At 32.4% G+C, this 11789-nt stretch overlaps 2 protein-coding genes across 3 annotated transcripts; one reads left to right on the top strand and one right to left on the bottom strand.

The window, feature by feature from the left end:
- Positions 1-508: 508 nt before the first annotated feature.
- Positions 509-4183, bottom strand: LOC126673151 (shaggy-related protein kinase alpha). 2 transcript variants are annotated; one of them, XM_050367146.2, is made up of 13 exons: positions 4019-4183; positions 3252-3428; positions 3083-3175; positions 2894-2953; positions 2520-2792; positions 2240-2314; positions 1915-1971; positions 1686-1826; positions 1564-1614; positions 1341-1436; positions 1164-1247; positions 974-1076; positions 509-887 (listed from the first exon to the last, which is right to left on the bottom strand). In XM_050367146.2, the coding sequence occupies exons 2-13, from the start codon at positions 3360-3362 to the stop codon at positions 805-807; spliced, it is 1227 nt and encodes a 408-aa protein (XP_050223103.1). In that variant the 5' UTR covers positions 3363-3428; positions 4019-4183; the 3' UTR covers positions 509-804. The 2 variants fall into 2 exon arrangements, with proteins under 2 accessions (XP_050223103.1, XP_050223104.1); XM_050367147.2 differs by having other exon boundaries at positions 3252-3424.
- Positions 4184-8300: 4117 nt separating this feature from the next.
- On the top strand, positions 8301-11599 carry LOC126673150 (ATP-citrate synthase alpha chain protein 2). Its single transcript, XM_050367145.2, has 13 exons — positions 8301-8485; positions 8767-8871; positions 8966-9142; positions 9244-9405; positions 9533-9613; positions 9767-9818; positions 10099-10213; positions 10330-10411; positions 10539-10634; positions 10734-10835; positions 10922-11038; positions 11134-11250; positions 11344-11599. The coding sequence occupies exons 2-13, from the start codon at positions 8773-8775 to the stop codon at positions 11413-11415; spliced, it is 1272 nt and encodes a 423-aa protein (XP_050223102.1). The 5' UTR covers positions 8301-8485; positions 8767-8772; the 3' UTR covers positions 11416-11599.
- Positions 11600-11789: the final 190 nt, after the last annotated feature.

Raw genomic sequence — 11789 nt, 5'->3', positions numbered from 1 at the left:
TCGAGCTCAACTCAATTATTTAGGGTTTTTGATATTTGGGAGGCACCCAAATTTCCGGATCAGTGCCTCTTTCGGAAATAATTCCGAAAGAGTGCCTGGACCAACATGTTCCGTATTTCTAGAATGCGGAACATGTGGGTCCAGGCACTCTTTTGGAATTAATTCCAAAATAGGCACAACAATGGAAATTTGGATGCCTATGAGGCACCCAAATATCAAAAACCCAATTATTTATATAAATTTTAAACTGTAATATAATAATAAACATATTATTGTATGTATATATAATTACAAAAGGTAAAAATTAGCAATAACTCAATAAACCCGTGAGCTTATCTAATATAGTATTGCAAACTCCGACTCAGTAAGTAACTTGAATATCTCAAACTCAACTTGACATTAATAGTCAATTTCATATATTTTTCGAATCAATTCCGAATAGTAAACGAGTTAGCTTGACTAGATTACACTCTAGGCAAAAACCACAAATATTTGTAGACAGGAAATATAGATAGGATAGGACATTTGATATTGGTCTGCTATAGTAATCTTACAATATGTTCAGTACAGGATTAACAAGTACTAATCAGACCACTACCCTTGGAGGCTCGGGCAAATCATCATCATCAAGTACAATATGTCTCTAAATCAGCTTCTACATAATAACAATAACACCAAAAGCACATTTAAAATAAACCAAGGATACAAACTTAACCAAATAGCATAGATATAGAGGAATCAAACACCATAGCTTCCACATGCTTGCCATGAAAATTCTGTTACATTTCATCATTTTATACTGAATCATAATCCCAGAAAGGCACATTGCTTTTTTGCATGTTCTGGTATCAATTTCACCAAAGTCTCCGCTGCGACACCCTTTAATTCTACAGGAACAACAAGGGTACCATCGGGTAAGAATATAAGAATATCAATATAGTTTTTACCTATTTTCAAAGATAGTTGCTCGTACCGTGGGCTTTAAAGTTAAGTATCGGTGGAAGGAAACGTCCATTAGGCAGGCGTGAGTTTGGATCACGTAACTCGTCAAAAAAGGGATGGGTCAAGGCATCCAGCTGCATGTCAACATTGATCACACATTCATTGCCGCGTTCTCATAAAATATAAGCTCAGCGGTAAACTAGTTAAAAAACAATACTCACAGCAGAACAACGTAAGTTAGGAGAGTATTGCAGTAGTCTTGAGACTAGGTCTACAGCTTCTGGAGGCATGCGTTTGTGGAATATCTAGAAATAGGGGGAAATAAGAGAATATATTTAATAATAGTGCAATTTTAACACAAACACAATCCAAACCGGCCCACCTCGTTTTACAATTACCTTATGCCATGGGTGAGCTTTGATCTGTGGAAATTTGTACTCTGTATAGTTCGGGTTCATGCATTTAATTTCCTCCCTTGTTGGAGTGCCCAAAACCTGCAAAACAATCAAAGTTTATGTTGCCTTAATGGTTACCTAAAACTGTAATGTTAACTCTTATTCTCACTATACTTGAAAGTGAGATTCTTAAAAACAAGGAGAATTCCAGGTTAAGCAAAGTTACCTTAATAATTTCAACAAGCTGGTCTACTCCACTTTCACCGGGAAATAGGGGCTGAAAGAAATGACACATTCAATAAGCTCTTGCGGAAATTAGATACCGAACCTTGCATAAAACCTCTGTACCTGTCCAAGCAGTAACTCGGCAAGAACACAGCCAGCGGACCAGATGTCGATAGCTGTTGTATACTCGGTTGCTCCAAATATGAGCTCTGGTGCTCTATAATATCTGGAGCAGATATAAGATATATTTGGCTCTCCTTTTACCTGTCAAAAGAATATAGCAAAAAATCACATTTCAGATAAAAAGGGTAAACCAAATGACCTAAGAATAATAAAGAAGAAAAATACATACCAAGACTTTTGCACTCCCAAAATCACACAATTTCACCTGATGAGTATGCGGATTTACCTGTGCCAACATATACATTGTCAACCAAGAGTATGCAAAGTGCAAACATAACACATTGTTTATAACCAAAGAGGTTAAGCATTTGTTTCATATGAAGTTGCATAAAAGCACATCAATGAGATATAACAATACACACAACTTACATAAGACTACACTCAAATAGTACTTTGATTATTCAAATACCATTTAAGCTCAAAATAAATAAATTCTGTTCACATGATAAATAAGCATAAAAAATTAATAACTTCATAATGTCAAAGTCACCAACCAAAAGATTTTGAGGTTTAATGTCTCTGTGGCACACTCCAATTGCACGGTGGATGTAAGACAATGCCCTGAAGATCTGCCCACATATCATAAAATGTTAGCACCATACCACTATAAATTTTACGGACTATTAATTTTATGGTATATCCAGCAATTTGATGAGATGTTAGGAACAAAGATTCCAAGATCGAGAAAGTGAAAATATTTCAGCCATGTAAATGTGCCTTCATTCCGTAACAACTGGCCATAGCCCCAGCAAAATCAAGTGCCTAGACACATACCTGGTATGCATAAAGTTTTACATATATCAAGGGCATTCTCTGATTCAACTTGTTGTAGTGTTTAATCACCCGATGAACAGTTTCAGGCACATACTCAAGAACCAAATTGAGATATAGCTCATCCTTTTCAGTTGTTGAAAAGAAACAATGCTTTAAGGAGACAACATTTGGGTGGTCAAGAAGACGCATGGTTTGCAGCTCACGGTTCTTATACCTCTTGTCTTGAAGAACTTTCTTTATTGCAACTGTTTCACCCGTCTCCAAGCATTTTGCCTAAATAATATATTCCAAAGAGATGAATAGACACATCAGAAGTTGATCCCAGCTATAGTCCTATATAGTATACCATATCATTCAGCTGAAACAGCCTTTACCTGAAATACAACACCGAATGATCCATGCCCAACAACACGCTCGGCCATGTAGCTTATAGTCTGGAATCAGGGATGGATGATATTGCATCAGAACAAGATGACAATATGATAAGAAATAGAAGCAAAAGAAAACAAAGGACTCATCATTGAAAAACTACAAATATCTTGAGAATGCACAAAAATAGATACCTGCTTTGGCTGGCCATTTCTACCACCAATTGTTGTAACTATAATATGGCCAGTCTCCGTACTGTTACCATCAACTACTGTAGCTTCCATTTCCTATAGCCAGGAAGAAACCGATTACATAATGACCTAGGAAAGAGGTAAAAATATAGATATTCAGTAAATGCCATACTTTGTCATCCCTAATTTTCATGTCATTCATCTCCTCAGGTAACTTATCAACACCGGCATTATGGCCACTAGCTTCTCTCAAACCAGCAGGTGCCACACCCACAGAAGCCATTCCTAGGACAAGAACAATAAGTCCTGATCTTCTTACACGTTGTCCGCAATAAAACTAAACATCTACCTGCAATAGTTATAAAATTATAGCAAACATAAACTAAACTAAGTTCCATAACATAGTAACACACAACATAATTTCCAGCTTCTCTCCACATACATCATGCGACTCTAATAATTCCGAAGCCGTAAAGTTCATCATGCGATTTTTAGTTTCAATAGTGACAAGGATAAGCAGGTTCGGAAAACGTATAAGCTGGCTTTGTAACCGAATCAAACGAAAAATTTAATCACCTCTATAAGACAATCAAATTATAACAAGAAAACAATTGCATTTAATCTTTGGGAAAATCCCACATAAATTCAGGCATAAAGTAAAAAATACAAACAAATACAGATAAAATTCAAAACAAAAGCCAAAAATAAAGCAAAATTACAAAATCATTAAAAAATGTGCAAAATCAAAGATCTAGGATAAAAAAATTCAAATAAATCAAACCCTAATTCCCCAAAAGGAGAAGATCAACAAAATCAAATTTAAAGGCAACATTGACAAAGTCAACTTCAAAACCCTAACAAGATCCGACCCAATAGAAGCCGACGCAAACCCACAACTCATTTCCATAAAAAAATAATTGAAAACATAAAAAAGCGTACCGATGGAAGCAGAAAAATCTGGGTAAGAAGAAAAAGAAGGTGATCAAAACGGCGGCGTAGTAGGAAGAAGCAGATGATCAGACAATGGAGAGAGAAAATGGTAACGATAGATCCATTTTTGTAGGTTATGTTTTGTAATAAGCCTTTCTTTTTTGTTTTTTGTTGTAAGACTTCTTTTTTTAATTACTTTTTCTTTTTGATAATTTTTTTTATTATTAGTTAAACTTTATTGAAATTTTGTGTGGTGTGCTATTATGCGCTGGTAACAGTCGAAAAAAAATAGTAGGAGTATTAATCTTTTTAATTAATTATTTAAATTGATCATTGGATAATTGTTTTATTGTTTTAAGTGGAAAATATAAAATTAGGTAAGTTTTTGTAAATAATAATGGAATGTCTATTGCCTACTCACTTGGCTTATCTTATTTGACCATTCAAACTTTGCTTTTATCTTTTTTGGCTTAATTATCCAATAAAATAGTTTTTTTTTTAAGGATGGAAAGTGTGTGGGTGTAACTAACAGAATTATTATTGACAATGTTTTTAATGGATGAGTAAGTTAAATTAAATCAAAATTCAGTGTTTATAGACAAAGTTGTGAGAATTACCAGATCAATTTGTTGAATTATAAAAAATAGAATCGACGCCCTTGCTAGAGCGATCGAAGTCGTTGATCTACGAATATGAACTAAATCAACATCGGCTAATTCTATCACAAACAGAATGATATTTTAAAAGTGAGGATCTAAGCAAGAACGATCTTTTAAGTCGTCTTTGATGTTGTTTAAAGCTTTAAATGCATCTACCTCTAGCGTAAACTATGAATAATTTGTATATGTGTCACATAAGCTACGAAATCATATGATATCATTTTAAGCATATTACTTTCATATATGACTTTAGTTGATATTAAAATAACTCCTTCTAGTTGATTCTACTTTTTTCAATTTGAAAAGACATGTTAATCAGTTTTAAATATCGTATTATATCTCTAAGCGTAGTTAAATAGGATTGATTAGTTTCAATGAGCAGCATAAATCCTTAACTATCGCCATATCCAAAAAAAAATTAAGAATACTTTTAAAAACGATCAAGATATGAATATGTGATAAATCTCTATATCATATTAATAGCATGGTATTAATGTCGTATGTTTGATAATTTATTAGGTAAAATATGATATTTATAGTTATTTGTTTGTTTTATTTAACCATTCGAGGTTGTAGCATTAGATAGATCGATTTTAACAAATAAAGGAAAACTTTGAAAAGGTAATTAATCAATTTAGAAACTAAAATAATGACAAATTGAGTTTGAGTGCAATCAAAGTAGCCTATAAAAATCTCAAAAAAATTGAATCAAGTATGTGAAATGCGGGTTTGATCTGGCAAAATGCAAATATTGTGACATGGCCGTGTTTGAAGCTATAAGTACATGAATCGTCGACAATCTTTTTAATTTTAATTTTATGTTGCTTGCTCTTTTTTTATATGGATGTTCTAAATTTCTTAAAATAACAGCTTTATGAAAAAAGTGATGTTTTTAAAGCTATATATGTAAGTGCTCAAATTAAAAAGATATTTTGTTGCGTGTAATTGTAATTATACTTGTGAGCTTTATGTACACTACAAGGAATTCTATATTTGGCAATAAATTCTTTTGCAGCTAATTTTTTTTTTTGCTGCTAATAAATATTTTACAGCATTAATATTGAAAGTTGTTGCCATTAGTTAAGTTATAGCAGTATTTTACAGCAAATTTTGTTACCAATTATTTAAGTCAACGTTTTATTAGCAGCAACATGTTATAATTTTTTTATTGCTATATATTAATTGTTACAATTTTAACACTATTAGCAATAAAAATGTTTGATGTTAATATTAGTATTTTTTGCAGTGGTAAGAGCATTATTTCCCTTTCTCTTGCTCTCTTCCTCTTGTACAGACTTTTTTATTTTGAAATATTGGTGTTGTACTTGTACTCATATGCTACTTTATTTTTAGAGATTCTATAATTCAAATGCATCCATATATTTGAGAAAGATATCGTCTTTTTTAAACAACATATCCTATACTTAAAGTTTAAATTTACAAACTATAAATTCTAATGTATATGTTATGAAAAATAAAGATACGCGGGAAATTTTAATTTCTTACGTTTTTTTCAATATTTTATTTCTCGATTTTTGTATATTTATACGTCTATATTATCACTGATCAGCTTAAATATAGACAATATGAATGTTCAGGTTGTAAGGTTTTAATATTAAATATTGTGTCTCGTACTTTCTTTTTTGTTAAACGATTTTGTAATTGAGTGGTATATTTGTTGGCCAAAAATATCCTTAAAAATTATAATTTCTATTGTAACAATCTAACACAATTAACCCTTTAATAAAACTATATGAATAAATTACATATTATATCAATTAATCTAAATATTGTATTAAACTAATATTTATAAGCTCAAGGCATGAATTTCATTTTTTTCAAATTTAAAATAAATAAATTTATAAATTTTTAATTTTATTTGTACAACGCGGAAGCATTGAACTAGTTATGTTAATAAATTTCATACCACAATGTAGTAATAAGAGCTACAAATTACAATCTTGCAACTTATTCTCCCAAGTGCTAGCTCACGACATAAATAACAAATTTACATAACAGAAAGTGAAATTGCTATTAATCAAACATGTGACCGTTTTTTAACAAATTAACTGAATCAACTAAATTAGATTAATGATAAATTAAATTGTATCACGTATTATACAAACTTACAAACATTCAATTCATTGTGAGATGAAATCAAACACCTTTTATGCAACACAATAGAGACAAAGATTACTCCTCCCATTTTTATTTAATTGTCGCTTTTAACTCAATTATTAATTATTAAGAAATATGCCTATTTTATTTTTATTTTAAACTACAAAGATAAAGACTAATATAACCCTATTTATTAACTTCACTAATAAGTATTTAATTTTGAAAATAGAAATTATTAACCCCACTAGTGAGAAGTTTAACTTTAAAAGTTGAATGATCATTTAACGAGAATGTTAAACTTGGAATATAAAAGTCACATAAATCCTAAACTGATAATTACTAATAGACAAAAATATTTATCTAAAGCTACAACTAAAAAAAATAGAAAGAGTATATAGCATAACACTTCAATGAGCATGACTTGGAAAACTTTTTAGGAGCCAAAACAAAACGAGATAAGATTAATGGAATATCAATAGTTATGCGCTATGTAGCACGAAAACGGAAAACGGAAACGAAACGAAATGAACACATAAAAACGACAAATTTTTAAAATAAAGGACACAAAACATGGGGAAATATATAAATAGTAAAACAAAAATAGGGATATATTTATAATATTATAAACTATAAAATAGTATATATATATATTAAATTTTATTTATATATTTATGCCAATTAATAAAATAAATCAAACATAATTAAATTCAATAAAAATAAAAAGATAAGTTTTGTTGTGGATAAGATAAACAATAAAATTTGTGAGTAATTGATTCAAAAAAATTATTAGTTGAGAATTTTTTAGATTTTTTTTATAACTATATAATTTTTTTATTTACGGAAACGGCCCGAAATGTTTTCTTATGAGTTTCCGAGAGTTTATGAGAGTTTCCGATTTCAAAATGCTTCCGAAACGGGACACACAACTTCATCGAAGTTTCCGTGCTTCTTAGGTTATGCGTGTACTTCACGTGTTGACAGTACAACTAAGATAAATTGTTTATTCATTTTTATTTTAATTTTACTAAATTTTAATATTCATATTTTGCCGATGCCTTTATAGCACAGTGGTAATAACCACAGACATCTTGATAAAAGGTCTCATGTTCGAGACTCACTACCCCCTCCCTAATTATAAAAAAAATCATATTTTTACTTTGATTGACATTAAGTACTTGGATTGGTCGTTAACATTTTAAGAACTCAATGACTATAAAATAAAAAAAATAGAAAACTCAATATTTACAAATAAAAGTATTATAAGATACAATACAAATGCCCACAAATGCAGAATTCATATAATGAGTTATACATCCCAAGACGAATGTAAGTCGTCGATTCAAACCATACTCATACATACACATGTTTAAAATTTAAAATTTACCTCTCATAATAAATTTATCCGGTTCGAAAAAAAATTAATTAGAAAAATTTAAAAATATTATCCCACAATTAAAACCCAACTAGACAACCATTTAAATCATTAATGAAGGGTAGGTTTAGAAATTGGTGAAGCCAAAATTCTCAAATGATTGGCTCACACTTTAAGGTTTGGTTTGAGGAAATATAAAATTATGATTTACTACAAATTGGCTCCAGCTTGGCTTTCTTCACCTTGCCCAAATCGCCTACTAGTACTAACCAATACCCATCTCACTCTTCCTGTCCAATCTCCATCTTCTTCTTCCTGCTGCGTTTGGTAAGCTCTCAAAATCTTGTCTTTGAAGCAAAATTTTCATTTCCCTCTTTAAATTTACAGTCTTTAACAGTCGTGGGTTTTTCTTTTAGCAACTATTTACATACAAAAACTGACTATTTTTTAATATATAATTGGGGAGGGGAGTTCTCGTAGGAGGAATTGAACCACGACTTTAGCAGAATGTTGACAAACGCTTATACCATTTGAGCTATAGCCTGTGTTATCTTTAATTGTTAGTTTGTTTCTGCTATTGATAATCTTGAATTGACTGCATTGAACAGAAAAAAATGGCTAGAAAGAAGATTAGAGAGTATGATTCAAAGAGAATTCTCAAAGAACACTTGAAACGCCTTGCTGGTTTCGATCTCCAGATCTGCTCTGCTCAGGTTTTTATGTTTTATATATTCATTTCTTACAATGTGCATGATCATCTTTGGTGATTTAACAAATTAATGGTGTGTGTTGTGTTATATTCTGTAGGTGACTGAGTCTACAGACTTTGGAGAGTTGACAAATCAAGAACCATGGCTTTCTTCTTCAAGATTGGTGGTTAAGCCTGATATGTTATTCGGGAAACGTGGCAAGAGCGGTTTGGTTGCTTTGAATTTGGATCTTGCTCAAGTTGCTGAGTTTGTTAAAGCAAGGCTTGGTGTTGAGGTGATTAGTATTACTTTAGCTAATTAAAACTAGAACTTGAAGTCAGATTCTTGTTTGTATTCTCTACTGACATGTGATGTGATTTCAAATTTTTTCGTTAGGTTGAAATGGGTGGATGTAAGGCACCTATAACTACATTCATTGTTGAACCATTTGTTCCACATGATCAAGAATTTTACCTTTCAATAGTTTCTGAAAGACTTGGATGTACGATTAGCTTTTCTGAATGTGGCGGTATTGAAATTGAAGAGAACTGGGATAAGGTATATTTTTGTTGCTAATGTTGCTATATGTTTCTTTGTTTTCGCCTGTATTGTTTTGTTTTATGTTGTTGATTTTATTGGAATTTATAGTCTATAGGTTGACATGATTTTGGTTTTATTCTTGCAGGTTAAGACTATATCCCTTCCTACTGAAAAACCTATGACCTTGGAGGTCTGTGCTCCATTGATTGCTACCCTTCCTTTGGAGGTCAGTGTCCATATCCGAAGCTAGTTTAGATTAAAAAATCCCCCATCATTTATATAAGATCTTCTTTAATATCATATATTTTGCTGTCTTTCTGCTGCTATATTATTTTTGATGCATTTAGCATTTCGTAATCCTGTTTCTTTATTATCTTAGATTCGAGGTAAAATTGGCGACTTCATAATGGGCGTCTTTGCTGTCTTTCAAGGTATGCGTGTTTTAAGGTCTTAAAAACGGCAGTCTCTTTACCGCACTGGCTTAATGTAGGAGATTGTTTAACTTGCGAAGAAGATTTGAGATTGCCTTTATACCATATTATGTGAAATGGGGAATATAAACTAGGATTTAATTTTCATCAGAACATGTGATTTCTTGAGAAACAATTCCTTTTCTTGTGTAAGCTCTCATTCATTGCTTACTTGGTACGGCACTGTTTCTTCGTTCCGTCGGCAGTATTGACACCTTACTGCTTCTGTTATTTTTCGCAGATCTGGATTTCAGTTTCATAGAGATGAATCCTTTTACCCTGGTCAATGGAGAGCCATATCCACTAGATATGAGAGGAGAGCTGGATGATACTGCTACCTTTAAGAACTTTAAGAAGTATTTATTTGTTTTTTCTCTAAGAAAAACAAGCTGTATTTATGTGTAGTTGTGTACTCTGTACTTATAGATGTTAATCTTGTGGTTTGTCTTATTCTTATTATTTTGTGTATCAGATGGGGTAACATAGAGTTTCCTCTTCCTTTCGGAAGAGTTCTCAGCTCTACAGAAAGCTTCATTCATTCACTGGATGAGAAGGTAATTCCACAAGTCACGTGTCCTCTTCGGATTTCTCCAGTCTAATTTCCTGTTTTTTCCTCACTACGAAGCTGGCGGTGCCTGTAGACCAAAAATCAGAATCAAATACTCATTGTTTTGTTTACAGACAAGTGCATCTTTGAAATTCACAGTTTTGAACCCAAAAGGACGTATCTGGACAATGGTTGCTGGAGGTGGTGCTAGCGTAATCTATGCTGATACCGTAAGTTTTTGCCATTTTCTACCACATCTATAAAAAATTTGCAGCGGATATGTGGGAGTATAATTTATGCTGCAGCTTTACTTGCACAACAATTTTCAGGTAGGGGATTTGGGCTATGCATCAGAGCTTGGTAATTATGCAGAGTACAGTGGAGCTCCTAATGAGGAAGAAGTTCTGCAATATGCAAGAGTTGTGATTGATGTGAGCGATCAGAACTTTTCCTTTTCTTCATTTGCAATTTGTTCGACTTCCACTTATTTGAAAATATATACATTAAACTGTTGCAGTGCGCTACTGCTAATCCCGATGGTCGTAAAAGAGCCCTTCTTATCGGAGGGGGCATTGCTAACTTTACTGATGTTGCAGCTACTTTCAATGGTATTATCCGAGCTCTAAGAGAAAAGGTATTTTATTTTCCACTCGAATCGACTCAAAACAGCAGTTCAATTATTATAGAAGCCTTTTTCTACATTTTAGCTGTTCGTTTCTTCTCCAACAGGAAACCAAGCTAAAATCATCGCGAATGTACATTTATGTTCGAAGAGGTGGTCCGAACTACCAAACTGGTTTGGCGAAGATGCGTGCTCTAGGGGACGAGCTAGGAGTACCTCTCGAGGTATGGAGTGATACCATGCGTCCATGCGTTTTTGTTTGTGACGAGTGATTCAGATGGTAGTTTAACCGACTCCGTTTCGTTTTTACGTTTCAGGTTTACGGACCTGAGGCCACGATGACCGGCATCTGCAAGGAGGCCATTGATTGCATCATGTCTACCGCATAGTTTACGAACTGTTTTGTCCTTCATCATTGTGTTTCAGGATAATAACTTGGAGGCAGTGTGTATTCTGAGAAGACAAATTGTATTGAGACTATACTTTTGTGTATAAGGCTTGAATCAAATTGAATCTTTTCTTACTAAATGTAAAAGTTGATCCAAATTGTTGTATAGAAAAATTGATTCCCCATGTGTGCATTCGGATCGAACCGAATTGAAAGAATTTTTACTCTTCTTCTTTTTTTAAATCTAATCAAATCAAAATAAAAATGATTTCTTTTAAAACCGAACTACATCGGATTTGATGTCTAGAACCTAATTGACTCAATAAACTGATTTTTTTTAGAAGTGTCAGATCAAACTGGTTTGTTTTTTGGATA

The sequence above is a fragment of the Mercurialis annua genome, linkage group LG3 (genome assembly GCF_937616625.2).
Source record: "Mercurialis annua linkage group LG3, ddMerAnnu1.2, whole genome shotgun sequence".
In the NCBI taxonomy this organism is placed as follows: Eukaryota; Viridiplantae; Streptophyta; class Magnoliopsida; order Malpighiales; family Euphorbiaceae; genus Mercurialis; species Mercurialis annua.
Note: the sequence above shows the minus strand (reverse complement) of the source record. Positions and strands in the feature narration are given on the sequence as shown.

What these genes read in the sequence shown, in the direction of transcription:
- LOC126673151 (XM_050367146.2), bottom strand. Translation starts at nt 3,362, where the DNA reads ATGGCTTCTGTGGGTGTGGCACCTGCTGGTTTGAGAGAAGCTAGTGGC. An exon ending in TGAAAATTAGGGATGACAAA is followed by an intron (nt 3,176 to 3,251) that starts GTATGGCATTTA and finishes TCCTGGCTATAG; the next exon opens with GAAATGGAAGCTACAGTAGT. An exon ending in AGCTTGTTGAAATTATTAAG is followed by an intron (nt 1,437 to 1,563) that starts GTAACTTTGCTT and finishes ATTGTTTTGCAG; the next exon opens with GTTTTGGGCACTCCAACAAG.
- LOC126673150 (XM_050367145.2), top strand. Translation starts at nt 8,773, where the DNA reads ATGGCTAGAAAGAAGATTAGAGAGTATGATTCAAAGAGAATTCTCAAA. An exon ending in TTGAAGAGAACTGGGATAAG is followed by an intron (nt 9,406 to 9,532) that starts GTATATTTTTGT and finishes TTATTCTTGCAG; the next exon opens with GTTAAGACTATATCCCTTCC. An exon ending in GCGTAATCTATGCTGATACC is followed by an intron (nt 10,635 to 10,733) that starts GTAAGTTTTTGC and finishes AACAATTTTCAG; the next exon opens with GTAGGGGATTTGGGCTATGC.